Genomic DNA, 21508 nt, shown 5'->3' with positions numbered 1-21508 from the left:
ATAGAGTAACAGCACCTAATAGCTGGTAACTATTTCTGCATTCTTTTCAAGGCAGAAGAAGTTTCATGGTCAAAAGTTACAGCAGTAAAACTAAGGGTTTTGATTTGCAGAAGATAACGCATTGTGTTCTGATTCTCTTATGTCTCCTGGAAAGTGCTGGAAATGACTATTTTATTGTGCTTGGAACCAGGATTGCTTTATCATAGTTAGCACTAAATAAAATGGAACATCATCCTGATTCCTATAGGAACTCATTTCAAAAGTATCAGTGAAATAACTGACAAGATGTAGCCTCTGTAGGAAAGAACCTTTTCTAAGTAGAGAGCAGATTTAACAGAATGTGATGTGACATTCATGGTCTTGGGAGGCTGACAGATGCCAATTCAGAGACTTCAGAAGACAACATAATACATTATACATTTCATATGGGATTCATCTCATCTAATTTTAGCCATGTAAAAGTTAAATGTTTATTCTAAACAAGTCATAAAGATCTCTTTCGATCCAGTGAACAGAGAGATGCACATCCAATGGGCAGTTTATCTCAGTGTTTTAGGAAGAGTTTAGGAAGAATTTCCTAGGTTGCTTTTTTCTGCATGAAAAGAGCTGGAAGATTGACATCCCAAGTCTGATGAAATGGGTCTCACACATTATAATGCATAAGAAAGTTTTCATAAACCATTATATACCACTGATATTGTACTGCCAGAAAGAAGCATAACTGTATGATAATTTAAATTTTATAGCGTTTAAGGAAACAGACATATTCCACAGTAGGACAATGTAGTTGTAAAAATTAAGAGTAAAGAAATACTAGATAAAGAAACACTTTTATTCCATTTTTCATTAACCTGAGCAACTCATTGCCTTTGATATTGCTAGACAGATTTTAAAGAGGATGACTGTATGTTGTATTAAGTGAAGACCTTTCAAAGGAAGCACTCACAGTATGAATTATTCCACAATTGTCCACTACAAAGTCTATTTTGACTTTGTCAAAAGACAAGGAACACAAGGCCTACAACTGCTACTGGAGTCCTGTTTCAAGACCCAGGAAACTACGGGCCTGTCAGCCTCACCTCCATCCCTGGAAAGGTGATGGAACAACTCCTCCTGGAGGTCATCTCTAAGCATGTGGAGGACAAGAAGGTGATCAGGAGTAGTCAGCACGGATTCTACTGTTATTGGAACAGTAGAAATTGCTCCATTGAAATATTGCGAGGAGCTCATTTGATAGATCTTTACACACCTAAAAAGAAGCCAGTGATATTTAGCATGACGTCTCTTCTCTCTCTCTCTCTCTCTCTCTCTCTCACTCTCACTCTCTCTCGTGTGTTTTTTTTTTTTTTTAAATCATACTTGACCAACCTGATAGCCTTCTATGATGGAATGGCTGGCTGGGTAGATGAGGGGAGAGCAGTGGATGTTGTCTGCCTTGACTTCAGCAAGGCTTTTGACACTTTCTCCCATCACATCCTGCTAGGTAAGCTCAGGAAGTGTGGGTTGGATGAGTGGACGGTGAGGTGGATTGAGAACCGGCTGAATGGCGGAGCTCAGAGGGTTGTGGTCAGTGGTGCAGTCTAGTTGGAGGCCTGTAGCTAGTGGTGTCCCCCAGGGGTCAGTCCTGGGTCCAGTCTTGTTCAATGTATTCATTGATGACCTGGATGAAGGCACAGAGTGCACCCTCAGCAAGTTTGCTGATGATACTAAACTGGGAGGAGTGGCTGACACACCAGAAGACTGTGCTGCCATTCAGAGGGACCTGGACAGGCTGGAGAGGTGGGCGGAGAGGAACCTCCTGAAGTTCAACAAAGGCAAGTGCAGGGTCCTGCCCCTGGGGAGGAATAACCTCATGCAGCAATACAGGCTGGGGGCTGACCTGCTGGAAAGCAGCTCTGCCGAGAAGGACCTGGGAGTGCTGGTGGACAACAAGATAAGCAGGAGGCAGCAATGTGCCCTTGTGGCCAAGAAGGCCAATGGGATCCTGGGGTGCCTTAGGAAGAGTTGCCAGCAGGTGGAGGGAGGTGATCCTGTCCCTCTACTCAGCCCTGGGGAGGCCTCACCTGGAGTACTGTGTCCAGTTCTGGGCTCCCCAGTCCAAGAGAAACATGGCACTCCTGGAGAGAGTCCAGCGGAGGGCTACGAAGATGATGAGGGGACTGGAGCATCTCTCCTCTGAAGAAAGGCTGCGAGAGCTGGGCCTGGTCAGCCTGGAGAAGAGAAGACTGAGAGGCGATCTCATCAACGTGTGCAAACATCTGAAGGGAGAGCGTTAACAGGATGGGGCCAGACTCTTCTCAGCGGTGCCCAGCAACAGGACAAGAGGCAACAGGCACAACCTGAAACACAGGAAGTTCTGTCTGAACCTGAGGAAAAGCTTCCTTACTCTGAGGGTGACTGAACACTGGCACAGGTTGCCCAGAGAGGTTGCGGAGTCTCCTTCTCTGGAGATATTCAAAACCCATCTGGATGCGATCCTGTGCAATGTGCTCTAGGTGACCCTGCTGGAGCAGGGAGGTTGGACTAGATGATCTCCAGAGGTCCCTTCCAACCTCAGCCATTCTGTGATTCTATTGAGGTTTCAGGGAGCATGCAGGTTTCTCTCCCCTTTATTAGTAGATGTGATGTGGTTAGATGACTTATCTTTGTCTATAGCAAATCTACAAGTATTTGAGCAGCTATTTGTCAAACTGCGAATATAAATTAAATGTTGCCATGGTATTTCACAGTCAACGTAGAAAACGCTGTTGGCAAGGCCATCTCAGAAGGTTAGAAGGAGCAACAGCAACACAATCTCTGGAGGTGTTAGGAGAAACAAACTGAAACTTTGGGGATAAGCCATCATACACAGTACATGTTGTGTAAAGTTGTGGGATGGCACATTATTTTTAAAATTTAACACCTGAAAATTGCACAGTGAAACCTCTTAAACTGGTGACACTGAAAAACAAGCATGAAACCAAAAACAATTACTCATCAGTTGACATATAGATGATGATTATTTCACAGGTGCTGTCAATGTTGTAATCTAACTTAACAGCCCAGGTACCTTGGTTTTTGCAACACAAATCAGTGACTTCTTTTGATGCGTTTAATGTCAACACAAAAATACACAGGCTGATATATTCCTTAGATGATTCATACGTATATAAATACGAACAATGTTCCCAGCAAAAGAATGGGCCCAGAATTGTGGCTGTTGGGTCTGAGGATTTAAATAGCAACATATTTGACTCTTGCATTCTTTTGTTACTAAGCTTGTGATGGTTTGCCTGTTAGTTGATTGGCATATGTGGAGAAAAGCAAGTTGCACAGTATTAGATTTCCCTTTTAACAAACCCTGGTTTTAGGTTGGCAGAAATCGCGCATTCCCTTCTGAAATTGGCACCTTATGACACGCAGACAATGGAGAGCCGAGGTCTCCGGCGCTACATCATGGAGATGCTGCCCATCACTGACTGGACAGCTGAGGCGGTGAGACCTGCCCTTATCCTCATCTTAAAGAGATTGGATCGTATGTTCAATAAAATTCACAAGATGCCTACTTTGAGGTGAGCAGGTATAATGGAAACCTCTGGGGTCCGTTTCTGATGTTGCAAGCCTTGAAATATGGGTATGTCTTTTTACTGAAACCGTCATGTACTGAATCTTTACAGCATATCAGAAAATGAACAATTTTTTTTTTTACTGTTAGTGTGCATTTATGTTGACATTTTTCATTGTGGTGTCTTCTGGTAGCAAGAGAAGAAATGCATGATTATTGAGAACTTGCAGAAATCTCATTTTTTCTCTTTTCTCTGAAATAAGTCTTTAGATTTACACCATGTCTCCACCCTCTTTATTTATTTTGGTTATAAGTTGAGGAAATTAATTTTATTTTTTAATGGAAAGTTAAACTGCAGTATTTCTGGAATAGCTTCTTATGAAAATAGTGTTATTTTCTCTGTGAACATAAGAATAGTCTGGAACTATGTAGTAGCTTTAGATTGCTCCTTCATAAAGGGAGCAGAACTGTAGCAATTGCATCTAGCCAGTGGTCGGTGAAAACTAGTGCATCATAAAGTAGTGTCATGGTATGGCACAGGCTTAGGTGACTCCAACAAATATTCGCTATGGAGCTTTTCCACCTTGGAGGCAGTGATACAAATCCAGTCTCGGTAGTGTAAAATCTCCCAATGCTGCTGATTTTTCCAGTGATCTGAGTGAAAAGAGTCATTGGTCTTGGTCACCCATCATGGACAGATGCTCTCACTCGAAAAGCTGCTTGAATCAGTCACCTTGTTGGTAGTCTGAGCTGAGAAGCCAAATGATGCTGGAGAACGTCAGAATTTGGGACTTGGACACAAAACTTTAGGTCTCAGTGGGAATCATGTACCGAACTAAGATGGAGCAAATAATAGGGAGATGACCTCTTCTTTCTGGCATGCCTACCTGCTGCATTCCTTTTGTCTCCTTTAAGAAACTCCTGTCCTTGTAGGGAATTTAGAGGGGGAAATTTTTATGCTTTCCCTTCTTGCTGGTTTGATTCCTTGCCATATCTTGTCTGCTTCTTGCTCATTCTTTCTTTCTCTCGGCCTCGAAAGGACAGCTCAGGGTTCTTCCAGTTCCTGAAGATCTTTCCTCTTCGTGTAAGTTGGAAGAACGTTCATAAATTTGAATTCCCGTCATATCCTCTCTGTAGCTGTGCCTGCGCCTCTGCCTGGCTGAGACTGCTCTTCCGTACACACAAGGAGGGAGACAGCAGAGCTACTGATCCAAATACAGCAATTTGCTTTAAGCATGATTGGGCCATGATGCCTCTTAGAGACTAGGCTGGGTGGCAGAACTCAGCAGCAGCCCAGTGAGGTACTCACATTAGTACCTTACGTGCTGCCTCGTGTGGGTGCGCAGCTCCAAAACCAGTATCAGATCGGAGTCAGATCTTATGCTCTTGCATAAGAGCGAATATGTGCTGTTCTGGAGTAGGTTTGCGAACAGCAGATGCTGAAAGATGAGATGTGCGTTTGCATGCATAAGAACTTAAACAGTGAACAGTTGATCCTCCCTGTGCCTCTAAGAAGCGTGCTGAAGAGCTTGACTATGCGTGTCATTAAGCCTTGAGCTCTCTGATTTAAAGTTATGCTAGCCTTGTCCTTCTCTCCTGACTAGTGCAAAGTCAGATGTTGGCTTGACACCTGTGCTCCTCCAAAGAGTCAGTCCCCTAAGATGAAGGTTGGGAACCACTTTGATGTTACCTATGTTGTGTCTGCTTGTGGTTAGGAAGGACTCAATTCAGCATCTGTCATGAGCCCTAAAGGCTGTTCAGCATAAAAAAAAAAAATCAGAGAATAAAGTATCCGGAAAAGAAGGGCTTTAGTGCTGGTAGGGAATGAATAAACTCTCTTGCATGGGGCAAGGGAGGTGAAGACTGAGTACTATTTGGCCAGTTTAAATTCAGGGCAGACTGTCTGGCAGTCGCTCTGGCAGAGTGGACTAGACTGCAAAGTAGCTTGCAGAGGATAGTCACAGCTGATAGGGTTTGCTGTCTCCAGGCTGAATGGATGAGGACATCCACAAGCCAGAAAAAACTGAGAAATTGTTCTCTGTCAGGAGTATGGCACAGCACATAGGCAGATCTGAGACAGCTGTCTGGTGGCTCCCTTTAATTTACCGTCTACCAGGGAAGGAGTCAGGCAGTGAAACATAGCCCATCCGCCATTGCTGTTGTGAGGGTTTTTGTTTCCCTAATGCAGAGGGACAGGAGCACCTCTGCTATGTTTTTGGTCTCTCGAACGCCCAGCGTGCTCCGTGCTTTTCTGAGCTGCGCGGGTAACATCCTTTCTCTGTGACGCACTTTGTGCTCGTCTTGGACATCGTTGCTGTCTGAAACGTTTCCTTTGTGGGCGTCACTGTATGTCAGTTGCCGTGTTTGCGAGTGTCTGGTGGGGGGCAGGAGGCCACCGGCTAACGGCACCTACTGTTGTATTCCAGGCGCCAGGTTGAGTGGGAGCCTGCCAGCAATTTGATTGAAGGGGTTTGTTTGACTCTTCAGAGGCAGCCAATCATATCCTTCCTGCCTCACCTTAGGTCTCTGATCAATGTGTGTGTCAATCTGGTGAGTAGCCAAGCAGCAACCCTGTGAACCTTTGCTAAACCTCAGTCTGCTGTTGACTTCTCTGGACTGAAGATGACAGTTCATTCCCATTCCTGTCATTTTACCTGTCCCCTTTACCCCTTGCAAGGGGACTTCGCAAGTGACACTAGAGATAGCAAGGTTCATTTTTGAAGTGGTGCATGGGGAGATACAGCGACCAGTAGCCACGGTCAAGCCATTTATTTCCGTTACTTCCCACGCACCACTTTGAAGATCCACCTTTGCCACCTTGAGCTGAGAGTTGAGGGCTGCAAGTTGGAGAGTGGGGTGGAGGAGACTGCACACACCTGGTAGAGATGGGGGCGAGGGTGGCACTGGGGATACCTACCGTCTCCAGTGGGGAAGGAACCTGATGGCTCTGTCAGAGGCCCTCAGGTGCTGGCTAGTTAGAAGGGTTTATGTGGGTGGATTCACCCCACTGTTTGCAATGTCCCTGGCTTGATCTAGTGCAGGTTTGCAGTGTACAATGTTCAGATCCCACTCTTAGTCAGCAGAATTTATACCCGAAGTGTGTTACACCAGAGAGATGATATAGATTGAGCCTGCCTTGCCTGTCTGGTCGTTCAGTGGTGGACTGTAGTGTTTCTACAGCTGTTACGCTGGAGGCAAACCCTCATTTTGAAATCAGTGGAACTACAACCATTTATACAAACATTCATGCTTATGTTCTGTGTGGAAAAATATAAATAAAAGGGGCATTTTTGTTGTAGTGGATTTAATAATCTTTTATTTTTGGAATGCAAACGTTGGAACTTTTTTTTAGCAGTAACAGAAAACCTGTCAGGTTCACCATTGCTCTGAGGAGTTCTGAAAACAATGATTATCAATTTAGGTGCAGTACTGGTGTTTGTCAGCCTTCTGTTCTTCAAGCCTGTACAGGACTCAGCTGCAAGGGCAGAGAAGCTCCAAGCTGCCAGAATTCATGAGACTTCTTTCTTGTTTAAGCAGAGGTGGCTACTGGGAGGCACTGCAAATCTAGGCCCTCAGGCTACGTGGGGTTGGTTTTTACAGAGTAAGCTCATTGAGAATCAGCCGGAGCACACTTAAAAAAAAGCAAGAAGCACTGCAGTGCTGAAGTGCAGTCATAGTGCTTACATTCAGCTGGCTGGGGACAGCAAGGGATAGCTACCAGAGGAAGATGTACTCTTATTATTAAGTTGTGTTTCATCTTTAGCTGCCAAAACTGTGAGCTGTGGAAGAGCCCCTGACTGCATGCTAATGTTCACGTGTAGACCAGTTGCAGCATGTGTAGTTGCAGTTGCAGCATGACCAAAAAGAGAACAGCCGGGAAGGTGGGGAAACATATAAATGATAATCCATGGTGGAATACAGGAAGAGCTATGCCTCCTCCCCTCCTAAATTGTCCTTCGGTTTTCTAGCAGAAAACTAATTATTGATCTTCTTCCCAGGCTGAATTTGGAGAAATAGAGTGCATTCGTCTTGCCAAAGTTTAGGGGTCTGCCATGTAGTCTCTCCTTGTTCCCATTGTCTAGATCGGTCTAGTCATTATGAAGAGAAGCAGGCAGATGCAGGGCTGTGATTTAATTTCCTCTTGAGGGGAACATCCAAAACAGGTCAAATAACTCTCCCCTAGAAGTGCTGTTTTCTTGTGCTGACTTTTCATGAGATTCCAGACAACCAGTTCCTGTGCAGGTGACTGTATTTTAGACATCTGGAGTCAGGTGAGATGAATCGCGCAGAGTCCCTGAAAACAGACTGTGTTTGAGAGGAATCTGAACATTGTACAAAACCCAGCTTAGGTCAGACTTAGGACATTGTTTTTCCGGTAGATCAGCAAGAGAAGGGAAAAGATGCCCAGTTTCAATGCAGACTTTTTGCTTTGATGACATATTTTTATTTGTTACAGTCGTTTCATGACGTATCCTCCAACTCTTAAGCGTTCCGCCAGTCCAGTGCTGGTCATTCAGGGCTGGTACTGGGTACATTTATAAATGTACCAGGTTACCTGTGCACTCCTCCCACCCTTGCTGTTTTCCTCTCCTCCCTTCCCTTTGCCTGCTAGTACTCCTTCTCCTAACTGGCCCTGGCTCCCGCAAGGTCCGCCGGGGTGGGGCTGGTTCTCCTAGAGCCACCCCAACCTGGCGCTCAGTGGAAAGCCCCTCCATTTCACATCATGTTGGAGGATATGGCATGGATGAAACTGTAAGTAGTCAGTTATGGTGATGTGCTCTGTTTGTATTGCAGGTGATGGGAGTGGTAGGACCCTCCAGTGTGGCTGACGGATTACCCCTTCTTCATCTCAGCCCTTATCTCTCGCCACCTCTGCCCTTCAGCACAGCTGTTGTCCGGCTTGTAGCATTGCAGATACAGGTGTGTCTGCCCTGGCCTGTGGCCAGGCCTGTTTTAGCTTCTAGTTGAGACACCAACTCCTCGGTGCTCTTTTTTTTTCCTGCAAAAGCTGGGCAAAAACTGTGGAACATGCACCAAAATCAAAGAGAAGCAGCATGTAAATTCTCCCATATTTGTGAAGACTTGAACTGAGCTCAGAATTCACCTGTTGGAGCCGCGTCCACAGCAAGCATCCATCAGCTTAACACTGCCGCTGAAGTGCAGGGAGTTCGGCTGATTGATGCTATCTCAGGCTCTGACAAGAACATTAGGATTCTTCACAGCATCTAAAGGGCTCGCCTAAGTCTCCTGCGACTGGAGACAGGCCCTGGCCTGGGTCATGCCCATGCAACCCTACCTCTTTTCCTGTGGGTGCATGTGCATAACCAAGAGTGGAGTTTGTGCTTGTCTGCTCTTACCTGGGCTGGTCACACAAACTGTGTGCAGGCGCCAAGAGGCAGGGCAATGTGGCTTTTCAGCTGCTGGCTCAGTAGCATCCTTGTTGTCCAGAATAACAAACCATCCTGGACTTTTTGGAGAATTTCATCACTATTCCTTTCTCATAGCAGTGCCGTGACTATATAGACTCTTTCTGCCTCTGTAACCCTTACTCTCCACATTGGCCTAAAATCAGACAGAATGGAGACTACGGTGGGGCAGAATGCAGGGACAGATTTCCTAGTCCAGCTCCAACTTGAGTTTTTAAACATGCCTCAGCACATCCAGTTGGATTCTTCAGCAGGTGTTTCTGAGCTGTAGGGCAGCTCGGGAAAGAAGGCTTGTAGGCCAAGGGATCAAAACACAGTGCTATCCCTCTGAGCATGAGACAGAAAAGGATTTTTTGGCACTGACTGATACAGAAATAGCACATATTTCTTCCAGCTCTGAGCTAATGGTTCTTTAAACAAAATCATCACCTTCTTTCAGGTCTTTGCTCTTTTGTAAAAGCAAACACCAAATTAATCACTTTTTTAACAATATTGGGGATTTTCACTTTTTTTATCCTCTGCTCCCTGTTCGCCCATTCTTTTCATGGGTTTTAAATGGGAGGAAAACTAAACATGTCAGAAAAACACCTGAGAAACCATATTCCTAATACTTCCAGCAGGATATGAAACAGAAGTGCTTAACACCCCATCAGAAAACATCTGGAATTTCTCAGTCTAGGTGTGCAAGCTTGAGGGACTGTAAGGTTCAGTTTCGTTTCACAGCTAAGTCTATAGCAATTGGGAAAAGCTGTAAATCTGCAGATGTTCTACAGACAGTCACTGGTGTTGCCATCACTAAAGAAGAAGATGAAAGACATTATGATTTAGGTTTGTGTAAGTTTCAAGAAGTGTATGTGCATTTTATTTATTTTTTCGTTCTTTGTGTTAGGTCTGATGATAGGGCAGTGTAAGGTAAGACAGGGTTCAGGAATAACCTCCATGTTCAGACAGCAGAATATTTAGATTATATCATTTGTGTAACTCCCTCTGTTCATTTTTTTATTTCCTGTATTCTGGGCCTGATCTCATTCACAGCAGTGCAGAGAATTGGGATTAAAATCTAGCTGACTCCTGTGGGAAACATCTGGTTTTTGTTAATGATGTCTATCAGTTAGGAATCTGGGTGTCTTATCTCGTGGCTATGACAAGAGCAGGTGATGCTTATGTTACCCCATGAATTCCTTACTCCTGACTGAGCGGTCTTAGGGCTTCTAATTCAATCAGGTCATCACTCCTTGTGTTGCACTGCGTAAACAGGGTGCCTGGGGGTCATCGTTCCCTGCAGGAACTTGTGTGCGTGATCTGCTGATGAAATCATTTAATCCTTTCTTATTATTACTGCACAGGCTTTGAAAGAAGATTTCCCCCTAAGCCATGTCGTCTCCCCATTCACCAATCAGGAAAGAAGGGAAGGAATGCTTTTAAACCTACTGATTCCATTTGTGCTCACAGTAGGATCTGGAAGCAAAGGTCTGATTAATTTAACAAAAAGAATATTTCTCCTCTTTTTCTGACAAGCAATGTTTGCACTTTGCCTGCTCTCTGTTGACTTTTTTTTGTTTGGTTTCCTGTCACTGGCAGTGTGTCAGCTAAAGTGCCTGTTGGGTCTGAGACTCAAAAAAGCCCCATTGGGAGCAGTTGTTGTCGTTTCGCCTGTTTGTTTCAGCTGTGCCATCGTTCTGGAGTCAGGTCTTTCACAGATGTGCTCCTCCTGTTGAAAGAGGAGTGCAAGGCAAGACAAATCTTTTGTAACAGAAGCCAGAGAGGGGAGCAGACGTCACAGAAATTGTGTGCCCCTGTGGCTTGCACCCTGCCCAATCCATGCTACTTGTGCAGCACAAATCCTGCTTCTTGCTCTCTTCTATAGAGGGTGATCACTGTTAATGAAAGCAAAGAGTAGAGGGAGAGGGGGAGGCCAAAAGGAAATGAGATCACGAGATAACTGAGCAGGACATTTCTCTGTGCTGTATAGCTCTGTGTTTGTGTGTGTGTGTGTGTGTGTTGATGTTAAAATAAACTTTGCCTTTGCTTGCAGGAGGAGAAGAAGCATAACAAGGTGTGGGGGACTAATTTTGGCTTTCGGGGACGTTGAGGTTGCACCACGTTTTGGAACTGAACAGGGTCTTTTGGGTGTCTTTGGGATGTGGCCTGATCTTTCTCTCTCTCTCCCCTCCCACTGCATCTCAGACAGCCCCTGGCTGGAGCAGCCTGAGGTCCTGCTGCTGCTCCAGACTGTTATCAATATCCTCCTGCCACCTCGCATCATCAGCACTTCCCGCAGCAAGAACTTTATGCTCGAGAGCTCCCCTGCCCATTGCTCCACCCCAGGGGATGCGGGGAAGGACCTGCGGCGGGAAGGGCTTGCAGAGTCCACCAGCCAGGCTGCCTACCTGGGTGAGTGATGGCTTCTGCTCACCCCTGCGAAGGGACAGGGATAAAATGAAGCATTCAAGACTGTAGATAGTACCAAAGAAAACCATCCCAGGCAGGAGCCAAATGAGCTCTTTAGGCATGCTTTATGTCTTGTGCTGAGCAAGGGGGACAGGCCAGAGCAGGAAGCTGGGAGTAACTCCGGGAAGTGTTGCAATGTGAGTGGTGTCTGCACTGCAGCTGGAGGAGGTTACAGCAGAAGTAGAAGTTGCTCAGTTTTCACAGTGCCAGGGTATCACAGTGAAGGCACAAAAGGCAAGTCAGCCTGCCCACCGGCCCCTAATGTCACAGCTTCAATGCCCCTTAGCTAGCCAGGGTGAAGTGTGATGTAGTCTCCCTGCGGGCCTTGTGCGTACACGGTCCTTACTGACTGGTAATCCTTCTGTCTGTATGCTGCTGCAAGGTAGTGCTATATTTTCTCACATATGGCCTACAGGTGCAAGGAAAGGAAAAAATAATCAAATCAGAGACTCGGCAGCAGTGCAGGTTATCAAGGAATATGGAGAAAGTTTTGTCTCAAAGCTCTCACTTCTCCAAGCAGCTTCCCTGCTTCCCTGATTTTGTGAGAGCACTTGCCCAAAGACTTATATTTAGGCTTTTGATAACCTGTATCTGAGGTATGGGCTATCGCAGATGAAAAATGACAATTCCCTACTGGTTTGTCCCTCCACCCCTGCCCCAAAAAACCTGCACACAGATGTGTGATGGCTGAGCTGTCTTGGCCAGCCCGTCAAGAAGGATGGAGTCAATCATTCTCCCAGCTGTTCCCTGGCTTGCTATTTGTTCCAAGGCCCAAAGCAGGGGAGCAAGGAAGCAGGGATATTCCTTCTCTCTCCTGTAAGCTGCCTGTCGGTCACAGCGCACTTTAATATACGGCATCGTTTTGAGCCTCATCTTTGTTCATCCCCTTTTGTAGTGCAGTGCTCTTGTGAATTATGGCCCTTGACTCACTGGACTGTGTTTTTGTTTAGATTACAGTTTGTCTGTGACTCATGCAGTTGTACTACCAGAAAGATTCTTTTCGTTACCCCATAAACAACCTGAAGGTTGTGGTGCTCACAGGGTGGCTCTTGGTGTGGATATGCTTGATCTAGATTTCTGAGGTTGGCTGAACAGACAGGACTGTATTCACACCCCGAGCTGGTTTCAGATCTGAATTCTAGGGGAGCAAAAGAATTGCTTTAGAAAAACTCTGCAGGGAGGAAAAGGGGAAGCTGGAGCAAGAAAATACAGAGGAACTTAGGCGTGAAGTAGGAACATTTCTAGTAACTCACAAGTAAACCTGGAAATGGGACTCAAAGGCCCTGATCCTGAGGTCTTTGCTATAACAAGGCTACCCTCCTGCCCTGCAGCAGTTGGAGACTAATAGGAAAGACACTTGTGACTTTGAGGGGTGTGTGTGTGTAGGTGCATGTGCGTGTGCACATGCCTGCATGCCTGCATGCCTGTGTAGTTTCCTTCCCACTGTGGCCCCCCATGCTCCCCCCAATGCTTGTAAAGGACGCTGGTAGCATCTCTGACTGCCGTTTGCTGGTGTGTGTTCCCCTGTAGCCCTGAAGGTGATCCTTGTTTGCTTTGAACGCCAGCTGGACAGCCAGTGGTACTGGCTGAGTCTGCAAGTCAAAGAGATGGCACTGCGGAAGGTGGGAGGGCTAGCCCTGTGGGATTTCCTCGACTTTATCGTGCGAACACGGATCCCTATCTTTGTGCTCCTTCGACCCTTCATCCAGTGCAAGGTAACAGTTGCTTTGGCTCCTGCTAGGTCACTCCCTGAAGGCAAGATATCCTTTATTCCCCTGCTGCGAACAGAGGCAACACCACTCCTGGAAGAACTGGGTGTTTATGTAGGGAGTGACTTTTCAGAAGTCTGGATGTGCTACTAGGCCTCTGAACGCTTTGAAAACAATCACAAAGTTTTATCCTAGACATCAGTAGAGTACACCAATCATAGAGAAGCTCTGACCCACGAAGTTGTAGACCAGGCTTAGCTCCCCTGGTTGGGAAAGTGCTACCAGGCTCGACCAAGAGCTCTTCCACGTTGACTTAGTTTTGCAACAAAGACGATCAAAGCACTTGGATGTATTGTGGATGCTCTGAACCTAGGAGGAAGTTGGTGTGATTAGCAGAAAGCTTCAAGAAAAGCTCTTCTGAACAGAGTTGGGCAATACAGCTAACAGCCAGGAAGCACCTCTCCACTTTACGTCTCTCAGATGTAGGTTCTGACAGGACTCTTGTGGATAGACAGACAGCTGCTAGGCTCAGGCTGCAAGGGCTTAAGCTAATCTTGGCTCTTCCCTGCTTACCATGTGCCACTCCACCTGATTATTTTGTCGTAGCCCAGTGTCTCACCACTTGGACAGACTGAATCATCTAGGAGGCAGGAACTCTCTCTCACGTGAGGGTACAGCTTAGTGCAAGGAAGCCCTGGTCCCTGTATACTAGCGTCAGTGAGGTTTTGATATAGTTCAGTTCAGTTAAATATAAGATTGTCCCTGAAAGACAGGTGGAAAAACCTCTCATAGTTACAGTCAAAACCCCATGCCTACAAGGAGGACAGTCTGCTGGCTGCAGGCTCGCACTGCTCTGGAGACTAGTCCCAGCTCACTGGGTATCGTTTTGTTGCAGTGCTAACATGTCCCAATTTTGTTAATGCCTTTCTCAGCTGCTGGCCCAGCCGGCGGAGAACCACGAGGAGCTGACTGCCAGACAGCACATTGCCGACCAGCTGGAGAGACGGTTCATCCCACGCCCTCTCTGCAAGAGCTCCCTCATTGCAGAATTCAATAACGAGCTGAAGATCTTGAAGGAGGCAGTGCACAGTGGGTCTGGTAAGCAGGCCAGTGAAGAGGCCGGCAGCCATCAGCCCAGTCTGGATGGCTGGCTGGGCATGTAGGTTGACTTCTGAGGCAGTCCTGCCCACTGTCTGGAAGGGGGATGGGATAATCCACTTGCACACCAGCAGCCCCTGCCTGGATCAGTTTCTGTGCCCAGCCCAGGGCTTGTGCCCTTTCCTGCACCTCTCCCAGCAGCTGCCTCTCGCTGTCGCAGCCGGCCCCCAACACAGTGCGGAAAGCCATTACCTAAACCTCTGTAAACCTGAAGCTGCTCTTGTAGAAATGTCTGCCTGTTTGTCAGCAGCAGATTTGTCTCCTCCTTCCTCCTCTAAGTCTACTTTTGTTTTTCTTTACTGTTACAAACCAGTGAGGTCCAGTTTAGCGTCTCTGAGGCCGCAGCGCACTGAACTCTCCATCAGTTTCCTTTCGAGAGGGGACACTTTTCTCCTGTGCTAGTTACCTTGCAGCCACGAGAGGGCAGCCACGGCTTACACACGGGAGAGATTTTTATGCGCTTTGTTCTTAGGAAAGGGAAAAAAAATAGGGAAGAAGTTGAGAAGAAATTGCCTTTTCTCCGTGGTAATAATTTGCTTTATTTCTAAATGCTGCAGCTGATCTGGAAATTGTGACAGTAAGGTTCAGGGAGAAAACCAGAGGGTGTAAGAAAAACAGCCGCAGCAGAGATTTCAGAGAGATTAGGTGAGCCAGGGCAGCTATATTCGTGCAGCATCAAGTGAATCTCTGTTGAGAGAGTATCTGTTTTACCACCTCCCTGCCCACTCACAGCCCCATCCGTGCAGGCTGAATGAGGTGTCCCGACATGGCTGGAACGTTTGGTTATTTATTTCCAGTGCCGTCACTGACTTGGGTTTGGTTTTCCCACTCTTGCGCAGCTTACCAAGGGAAGACATCTGTCAGCACTGTGGGCACCTCCACGTCTGCTTACCGCCTGAGCCTTGCTACCATGTCCCGCTCCAACACAGGCACTGGCACAGTCTGGGAGCAGGACAGCGAGCCTTCCCAGCAGGCCTCGCAGGACACGCTGAGCCGCACAGATGAGGAGGATGAAGAAAGTACGTGGCTACTGATTTGAGCTAAGCACCCAACACTGAAGATGTTTTCTTGATGCCGCAAGGGAAGGCAGTTGATCCTGTCCTTGTACCAGTATGAACAAAAGGCACATGGGGGGGAGCATGAGGCTAGGAAATAGGTGTGAGACATTATCACAGTGAGTGATAATATCTCCTCCTTCCCTCCTGAGCTCCTGAACAGAGTTTCCCTCCACTCTTCTGGGTAGAGAAAAGGGAAGGGCACAGAGATTTTAGCAGGTGAGAGCTGGGCTGGCCTGCGATCCTCACAGTGCTGACAAGGCATTTAGCTATCCAGTCCTCTCTTTGACCTTAACTATGAGAGTAGGCTGGCTCTGTTGGCTGGCTCTGTAGTGAGCATCCTGTTCCTACAGGACCTTAGTACTTCCTGCTCCTCACTTCTGTCCAGATGCTCTGACATGGGATATGTTGTCCTCGTGCAGCATGGGATCCAGCTGTGGCTCTCTGCAGGGTGGAGTGGCTGTGTGCTCGTGTTACCCGATTAGCAAAGAGGACGTTAAGCCTTAAACCCACTGACAACAAATGCTTGTCCTTCTTTCTGGGTTGCTGGCAAGTCCTGAGTTGCCAGTCCTGAGGTTTTCTGGCACCAGTTTGAAAGGAGTGGGCTGGTGAATCCTTTTGGTACTAACTTGTAATGGCCTGAATGTTGCTTCGTCGTTTCAGCTGGGTTCATGTTATTCTTGGAATTTTTCTTTCTTTCTGCTTCTGAGTTGTCCATCTGCTTCAGAGTTGTCCAGCATGGAAAGCCAGGGTAAAAAACTGCTCATGTGTCATCAGGCTTGGGCTTTCCCGTACTTTGGCAGGGATGTTGTCTTCTGATGCTGCAATGGTTGGTTGCTTTAGTGTCTTTTCACTTCTGTATTTGAGGAGTGCTGGATATTCCCAAAAGACATTAGACAAAAAATGTGAAAATGGGTGGTTCAGAAAAATGGCCTTTGTGGTTATGGAGCAATTGCCTTTTGGGAGAAAAACAGCCTGAAACTTCGCCCAACTTTGTTTCAGCTAGGTTCATTACTGAACATCGCATAATGCACCCAATGTTGCGCTGCTAATACATTGCTCAGCTGGACACTGTGGCAAACACTGGTTTCAGCCACAGATTAATTATGCGCCACTGTGTGGCACGATGAGTGCTATCTTCCTGTTTGCTTGCAGCAGTATTACTTCAGCCCTGTCTTATTTTAAAGCTGTCATAAAATACTTCAGTATTTCAAAATTGGAAAAGGCCAAAAAGAAAAGAGAAAATTACACAAAACTTCCCCTTTGTTTTATTTGTTTGTTTATAATGAAAGTTGTTGTGGTAAAAAAACACTGCAGAGTAATTTCTTTCTAGATACTTTATGCAACTTTGAAACAGCATCGAAAATTTTAAGCAGTCCTAATCACAATCCAACTATCTGCAGAGTTCAGCCACAGTATGATATATTTGAGTCAATTTATCCTTTGTGTGTGTGTGTGTGTGTGTGTGACTTGTAAAACGCATGTCCCAAACCTTCTTGAAGGTTAAAGGGTCAGCTGTGTATTTTGCTTTGTTATGCCTTTTGTCTTTTATAAATTGCTTTGCTATATGTTAACAGCTGTTTATTTTGTACCAGCACAATGTCCAGTTAAAACTTTTATGCCAGAAAGCATTGTATATTAGCGAACAATTTAATAATCACGGGAATCAAGCCCTAGTAGAAGCTAAATTCCCCCCTTTTTTCTGAGAGACATATAAACAGAAAACAGAGAGGTAAATCCCTGCCCCATGTATTCTGGGATCCTCATCCTGCAGAACTTGATGCATATGTCTTTCTGAATTACGACAGTAAAATCTAATAGAAGCATTCAAATTTGCAGGCTGGGGGCCTTGATTAAGGAAACGCTATGTAGACCTTTGGCGTCCTGCCATTGCTAGACAGCTGTAAATGTGTAGTTGGGGTTTAGGGTGGTTGTTTCGCCTCTTTTCCTGGTTTTTCTTTCTTTCTAGATGACTCCTTGAGCATGCCCAGTGTGGTAAGTGAACAAGAAGCATACCTTATGGGTGCCATTGGGAGGAGGCGGTTCTCCAGCCATCTCTCCAGCGTGTCTGCACCTCAGGCTGAGGTGGGCATGTTACCCAGCCAAAGGTAACAACATGGGCTTTTTACCTTTCCCATTACGTTCACGAGAGCAGAAATGGTGCAGGTATATTATGTATAACTCAGAGATGTGAGGTCCTAGAAACAGCGCCAACACAGAGATGCTAAATGTATTCGTCCTGAAGTAGTGTTGGACCAATGGCGCAGGTTTGGAAATACTAATTTTCCAGGATGATCTGTGTGGCGTAGGCTCCAGAAGAGAGAGCTGTCATCTCTAGAAACCTTCATCTTAAACAGTTTTGGAAATCCTCGGCTCTACTATTTTCCTCCGCTGATACAGTGAATAGCAAAAAGAGAAGACATGATTTTGGGTTCTGCATTGAGCCAGAGGACTCTGCGCAGTTCGTACAGGGAGTAGGGCGTAATCCCGAGAAGCTAGCAAAGAGGGCAGAGGTATTCTGTTTGATTTACTTTGTTTTCTTCCACGCGGTCTTTGTCCTTCCTAGAACAGTAACTAGCTTGTCTCAGAAGGCAAATGTCAAATTCAGGGAAGGGATTTAATGGGAGTGTTTAAAACCAGAAATATACTTGTTGATTGAAATAACCCCTGAATGCCTCTTATTCCTGGCTAACATGGAATGGGGAAAAAGGGAGAGGAATTTGGGAAAGGTACATGTCTTTAGGACATTTGGAGAGGGGAGTTCTGCATTTATATGTGTTTTTTTTGCTAAGTAGGTGTTTCTTATTTTACTTCTTCGTGACATAGTTATGCTAAAGGTATCTAACAATGAACAGATTAATTTATGTTATTTCCTTTGAACCTTTAAAGAGTAAAATTCTACATTATCTCTTGACCAGCCTTGGAAAATCAAACAGCATTGTCCTCTCCCCAGTCTTGCTTGGAATTAAAGGAATAACCTTGATGCATGAAGGAAAAGTAACAGCTGTGGTACATACCAGCAGAGATAGGAGAAGTGATTTACAAGGGCAGAGTTGCACAGATTTTATCCGGGAGTTTTCACAAAAGGGCTTATGGGAACTCATTTGATTTTTGAACCTAATTCATTCAATCCCTTTGCTTCTTGAAAAATTAATATGCAAGACTACATTTTCCCCAATCTTTCACTACAGCCTGTAATGCATAAACTTCATATGAGCCACAGCTGACTGATTGCGACGTTTGCTTAGTGCAATCCCAAGTCATGGTGATGCTGAGAAAAAGTGTTTAATTAAAACAGAGCTTTGGTCTCTATTTTTTAAGTACGTGGTATACTAGGAAAATTGCTTTTCATCTGTATGGGGAAGTACAAGCTCACTAGGCATAATCATAGTCCACAACATCATGCCCTTTTTAGTTATGGATGGTCTCTGGGCTTTTTGACTGCCTCACAAGCATAAACTAATTAATGTGAAGTAATATTGTTATTGCCTTCCTGCTGGTTACCCAGCAGACTGCTTGCTTGCTTTCTTTCATGTTTTTCCTGTGAGCTGAGAGGGCTGCTCCTGCCTGAATGGCTGAAGTGTACAAAAGCAATGTGATTGCATATTCATTTGCCAGGATCCACACCAGCTGTTTGCTTACAGTTTCACTGCAGTACAGGACCTTGTTTTCCAGATGTTTGTCCTTAGAATTGTATCAGAATGAGAATGGTCTGCAGCTCATGGGAAACAGATTAGGAGTCCCTCAGGAAGAACTGATGGATCATGAGGGAGGGGGAAGAAAAAGGCTTTATATGAAGCTAGGAGTAAATAGAACCAAAATAAAGGAAAATGCTGCGGGAAAATGGCTTTGAAAACAGTTCCCTGCCTTTATTTCCTGTGAAAACACATCCTACTGAACTTCCCAGCTCCCCAGTTCACAGCAGAGATTTAGAAGTCTCCATGTAGTGTAAACTCCCTCTAAACGTTGCTCCTGTTATCAGATGTTCTTTCAGCTCCTTCTGAGTCATATATGTGCTGTTAAGCGTGCGAGACCAATTAATGTTACCGTCCTATTTTTACTTTTTTTATTCCGTTGATATTTTTTCCCTTGCAAACAGAGACAATCGCATGCTTTTTGCATTTTCTTTCCCTAAATTCTTAATCTCCCTGCCCCTCCTGCAGTGAACCTAATGTCCTCGATGACTCCCCGAGCCTGGCCACTGAGGGCAGCCTCTCTAGGTACAGTGTTAACACTACCTGTCTGTCAGTGTGTGTGCCGGGAAACGAGCTGTTTCCAATCTCCTCTGTCTCTTTCCCTCACCTTTTGTCGCTCTTTCCATCTCTGTCTCTTGTGGCTCATTGATATTCAGGCCTGCAAGTCAAAGGTGTAGCAACCCACCTTCAGTTTTCAGCTTTGATTGCCAATAACTTTGAGGAAGTTAAGGGGAAGGGGGAAGGAAAACCTCTAGCAAGTTAAATAGTGGTCTGGCTAGCCTTGGGGGTTTTCCCCTTGTTTAGCAATTACTTGAGAGGCCTGAGGAAGATTATCCACAAGGCATTAGCTGTAGCCTGTTATAAGCATTAGTCTGGAGGCTTATATAAAACAGAGACATCTGTTTTTCCATTCATCTCACAGTGCTGTCACTACAAAGACTTCATAACAATGCCGAGCTGTGTTTTTTAACGTTCACTAATAAAACCAATTATGACAAATCCTGTGGAATATAGTTCTCCATGGATGCTTTACAGTAGTTCTACTTATTTTTGCAACGTGTTTCCAGTCTTCCAATAGCAGCTTCATAAAGATTGCAGGTAAACACCATTAGTACGTATTTAAAATTGCCCTGTCAGAGCCCGAGGTCTGAACAGCCTAGCTGTGGGCCGGAGAGTTTGTGTGCAAACACGGCTACGGCCTTGCCTGTCAACTGGGTCAGCTGTGAGCTTAGAAGGGAGGTCTGCACCTTTAACGGTCAGCTCAGCCATGTTAATCGTTCTTACCGTCCTGCTGCTGCGCTCATACCTCTCCACTGATCCTCACGAGGCCGGAGAGCTCCCCCTTGTCCCGAGAGCATCTCTGTTTCCTTCCAGAAGAACTCGGCCCCTTAGGTTGGCAACATGGAGGGTAACACGGTATTTCAATCTTTTACGCAGCTATAGATGTGGACATGCTGAGAGGCGTTTGTGTGAATGGCTTTCATTTTGTTGGTTTGGTTTGGTTTTAGATGTCAGCAGTGGCTTCGGGGTGGGGACAGGCTGCTTTGTTTGTTCATTCTTCTTCTCTCGGCTGAGAAACGGCGAGTCTATCATTGGTTGCGTCACTGAGATCATCCCATGATTCATGGCGTCCTTTGTGTGTGTGAATCCGGCCTTGGCCGATCGGTCTCTAATTGGTGCTGCTGTGAGGGTGGCATGAGGAAAAGATACCAGTTCTTTGGCAGAGGCAGGAATATTGTTACCTGTTTTTGTTATGTAGCAAAATGGATTGCAGGGTCATCTGAGCATGTTTTGGAGAGAACAGAAGTCGTACAACTGAAGAAGTTCAGTGCACTCCTTTAACTAGACCTAGAAGCTCACTGCAGGTGAGGTGGATGAGGAGAAGAGAAGATCCGTAGCTGAGTTACAGCCATCATGACCTCCTATCAGGTGAAAGCAGTGCTGAATTTAAAATGTTTTGATCTCGTTAAGTGGGAGTCCCTCTTGGTAACAACTCCTGGTGAGAAGGCCAAGGAATTCGTGTCAGCTAAGTCAACTGAGGAGTTTGAATCCAATAGTTTATTCTGATCCCTGAAATTCAATCAGCTGTTCAGTGGGTTGCTACGAATTTCTGTCACACCAACCTTTGCGAGGAAGCAGGACGCTGTAACCTCTACGCTGTTCTATGGTACAGAGCTTTCCTTAGACAAAGAGGTCACTAGGTGTGTTTGGGGGCTGTTTCTACTGAGGTTTATTTTTTTGTCAGGAGCAGGCACTGACATCTGCAGGAAAGGCATCAAGGCTGCAAAACCTTAGAAAGGAATGAAGGCAGCAAGGCAAATACTGCAATTTTTTACTCTTCCAAAAAATCTAGATTGCAGGTCTGTGCAACAGGAAAAGACAGTGCTTCAAATGCATCGTTAAATGTGCAAATTGGATTTCTCCTCAAAAGGAGAAGAGTAATAAAGCAGACGTGCTAGGAGTTTATTGT

The 21508-nt window shown here is 45.7% G+C and overlaps 1 protein-coding gene across 14 annotated transcripts in view; it reads left to right on the top strand.

Annotated features, from left to right (window-relative positions):
* The window catches only part of UNC80 (unc-80 homolog, NALCN channel complex subunit), a 142345-nt gene that overhangs the window by 110548 nt on the left and 10289 nt on the right, over window positions 1-21508 (top strand). For 11 of the 14 annotated variants that reach the window (XM_068947936.1, XM_068947935.1, XM_068947939.1 and 8 more), the window contains 10 exons: window positions 3351-3551; window positions 5971-6094; window positions 8339-8464; window positions 10317-10440; window positions 11158-11364; window positions 12952-13136; window positions 14063-14228; window positions 15128-15307; window positions 17313-17451; window positions 19507-19563. In XM_068947936.1, the coding sequence (XP_068804037.1) occupies window positions 3351-3551; window positions 5971-6094; window positions 8339-8464; window positions 10317-10440; window positions 11158-11364; window positions 12952-13136; window positions 14063-14228; window positions 15128-15307; window positions 17313-17451; window positions 19507-19563 (1509 nt within the window). Of the gene's footprint in view, window positions 1-3350; window positions 3614-5970; window positions 6095-8338; window positions 8465-10316; window positions 10441-11157; window positions 11365-12951; window positions 13137-14062; window positions 14229-15127; window positions 15308-17312; window positions 17452-19506; window positions 19564-21508 lie in introns of those variants that run through there. The other 3 variants (XM_009688661.2, XM_068947933.1, XR_011141803.1) reach the window with 2 other exon arrangements.

This window comes from Struthio camelus, chromosome 6, assembly GCF_040807025.1.
Source record: "Struthio camelus isolate bStrCam1 chromosome 6, bStrCam1.hap1, whole genome shotgun sequence".
Taxonomy (NCBI): domain Eukaryota; kingdom Metazoa; phylum Chordata; class Aves; order Struthioniformes; family Struthionidae; genus Struthio; species Struthio camelus.
Note: the sequence above shows the minus strand (reverse complement) of the source record. Positions and strands in the feature narration are given on the sequence as shown.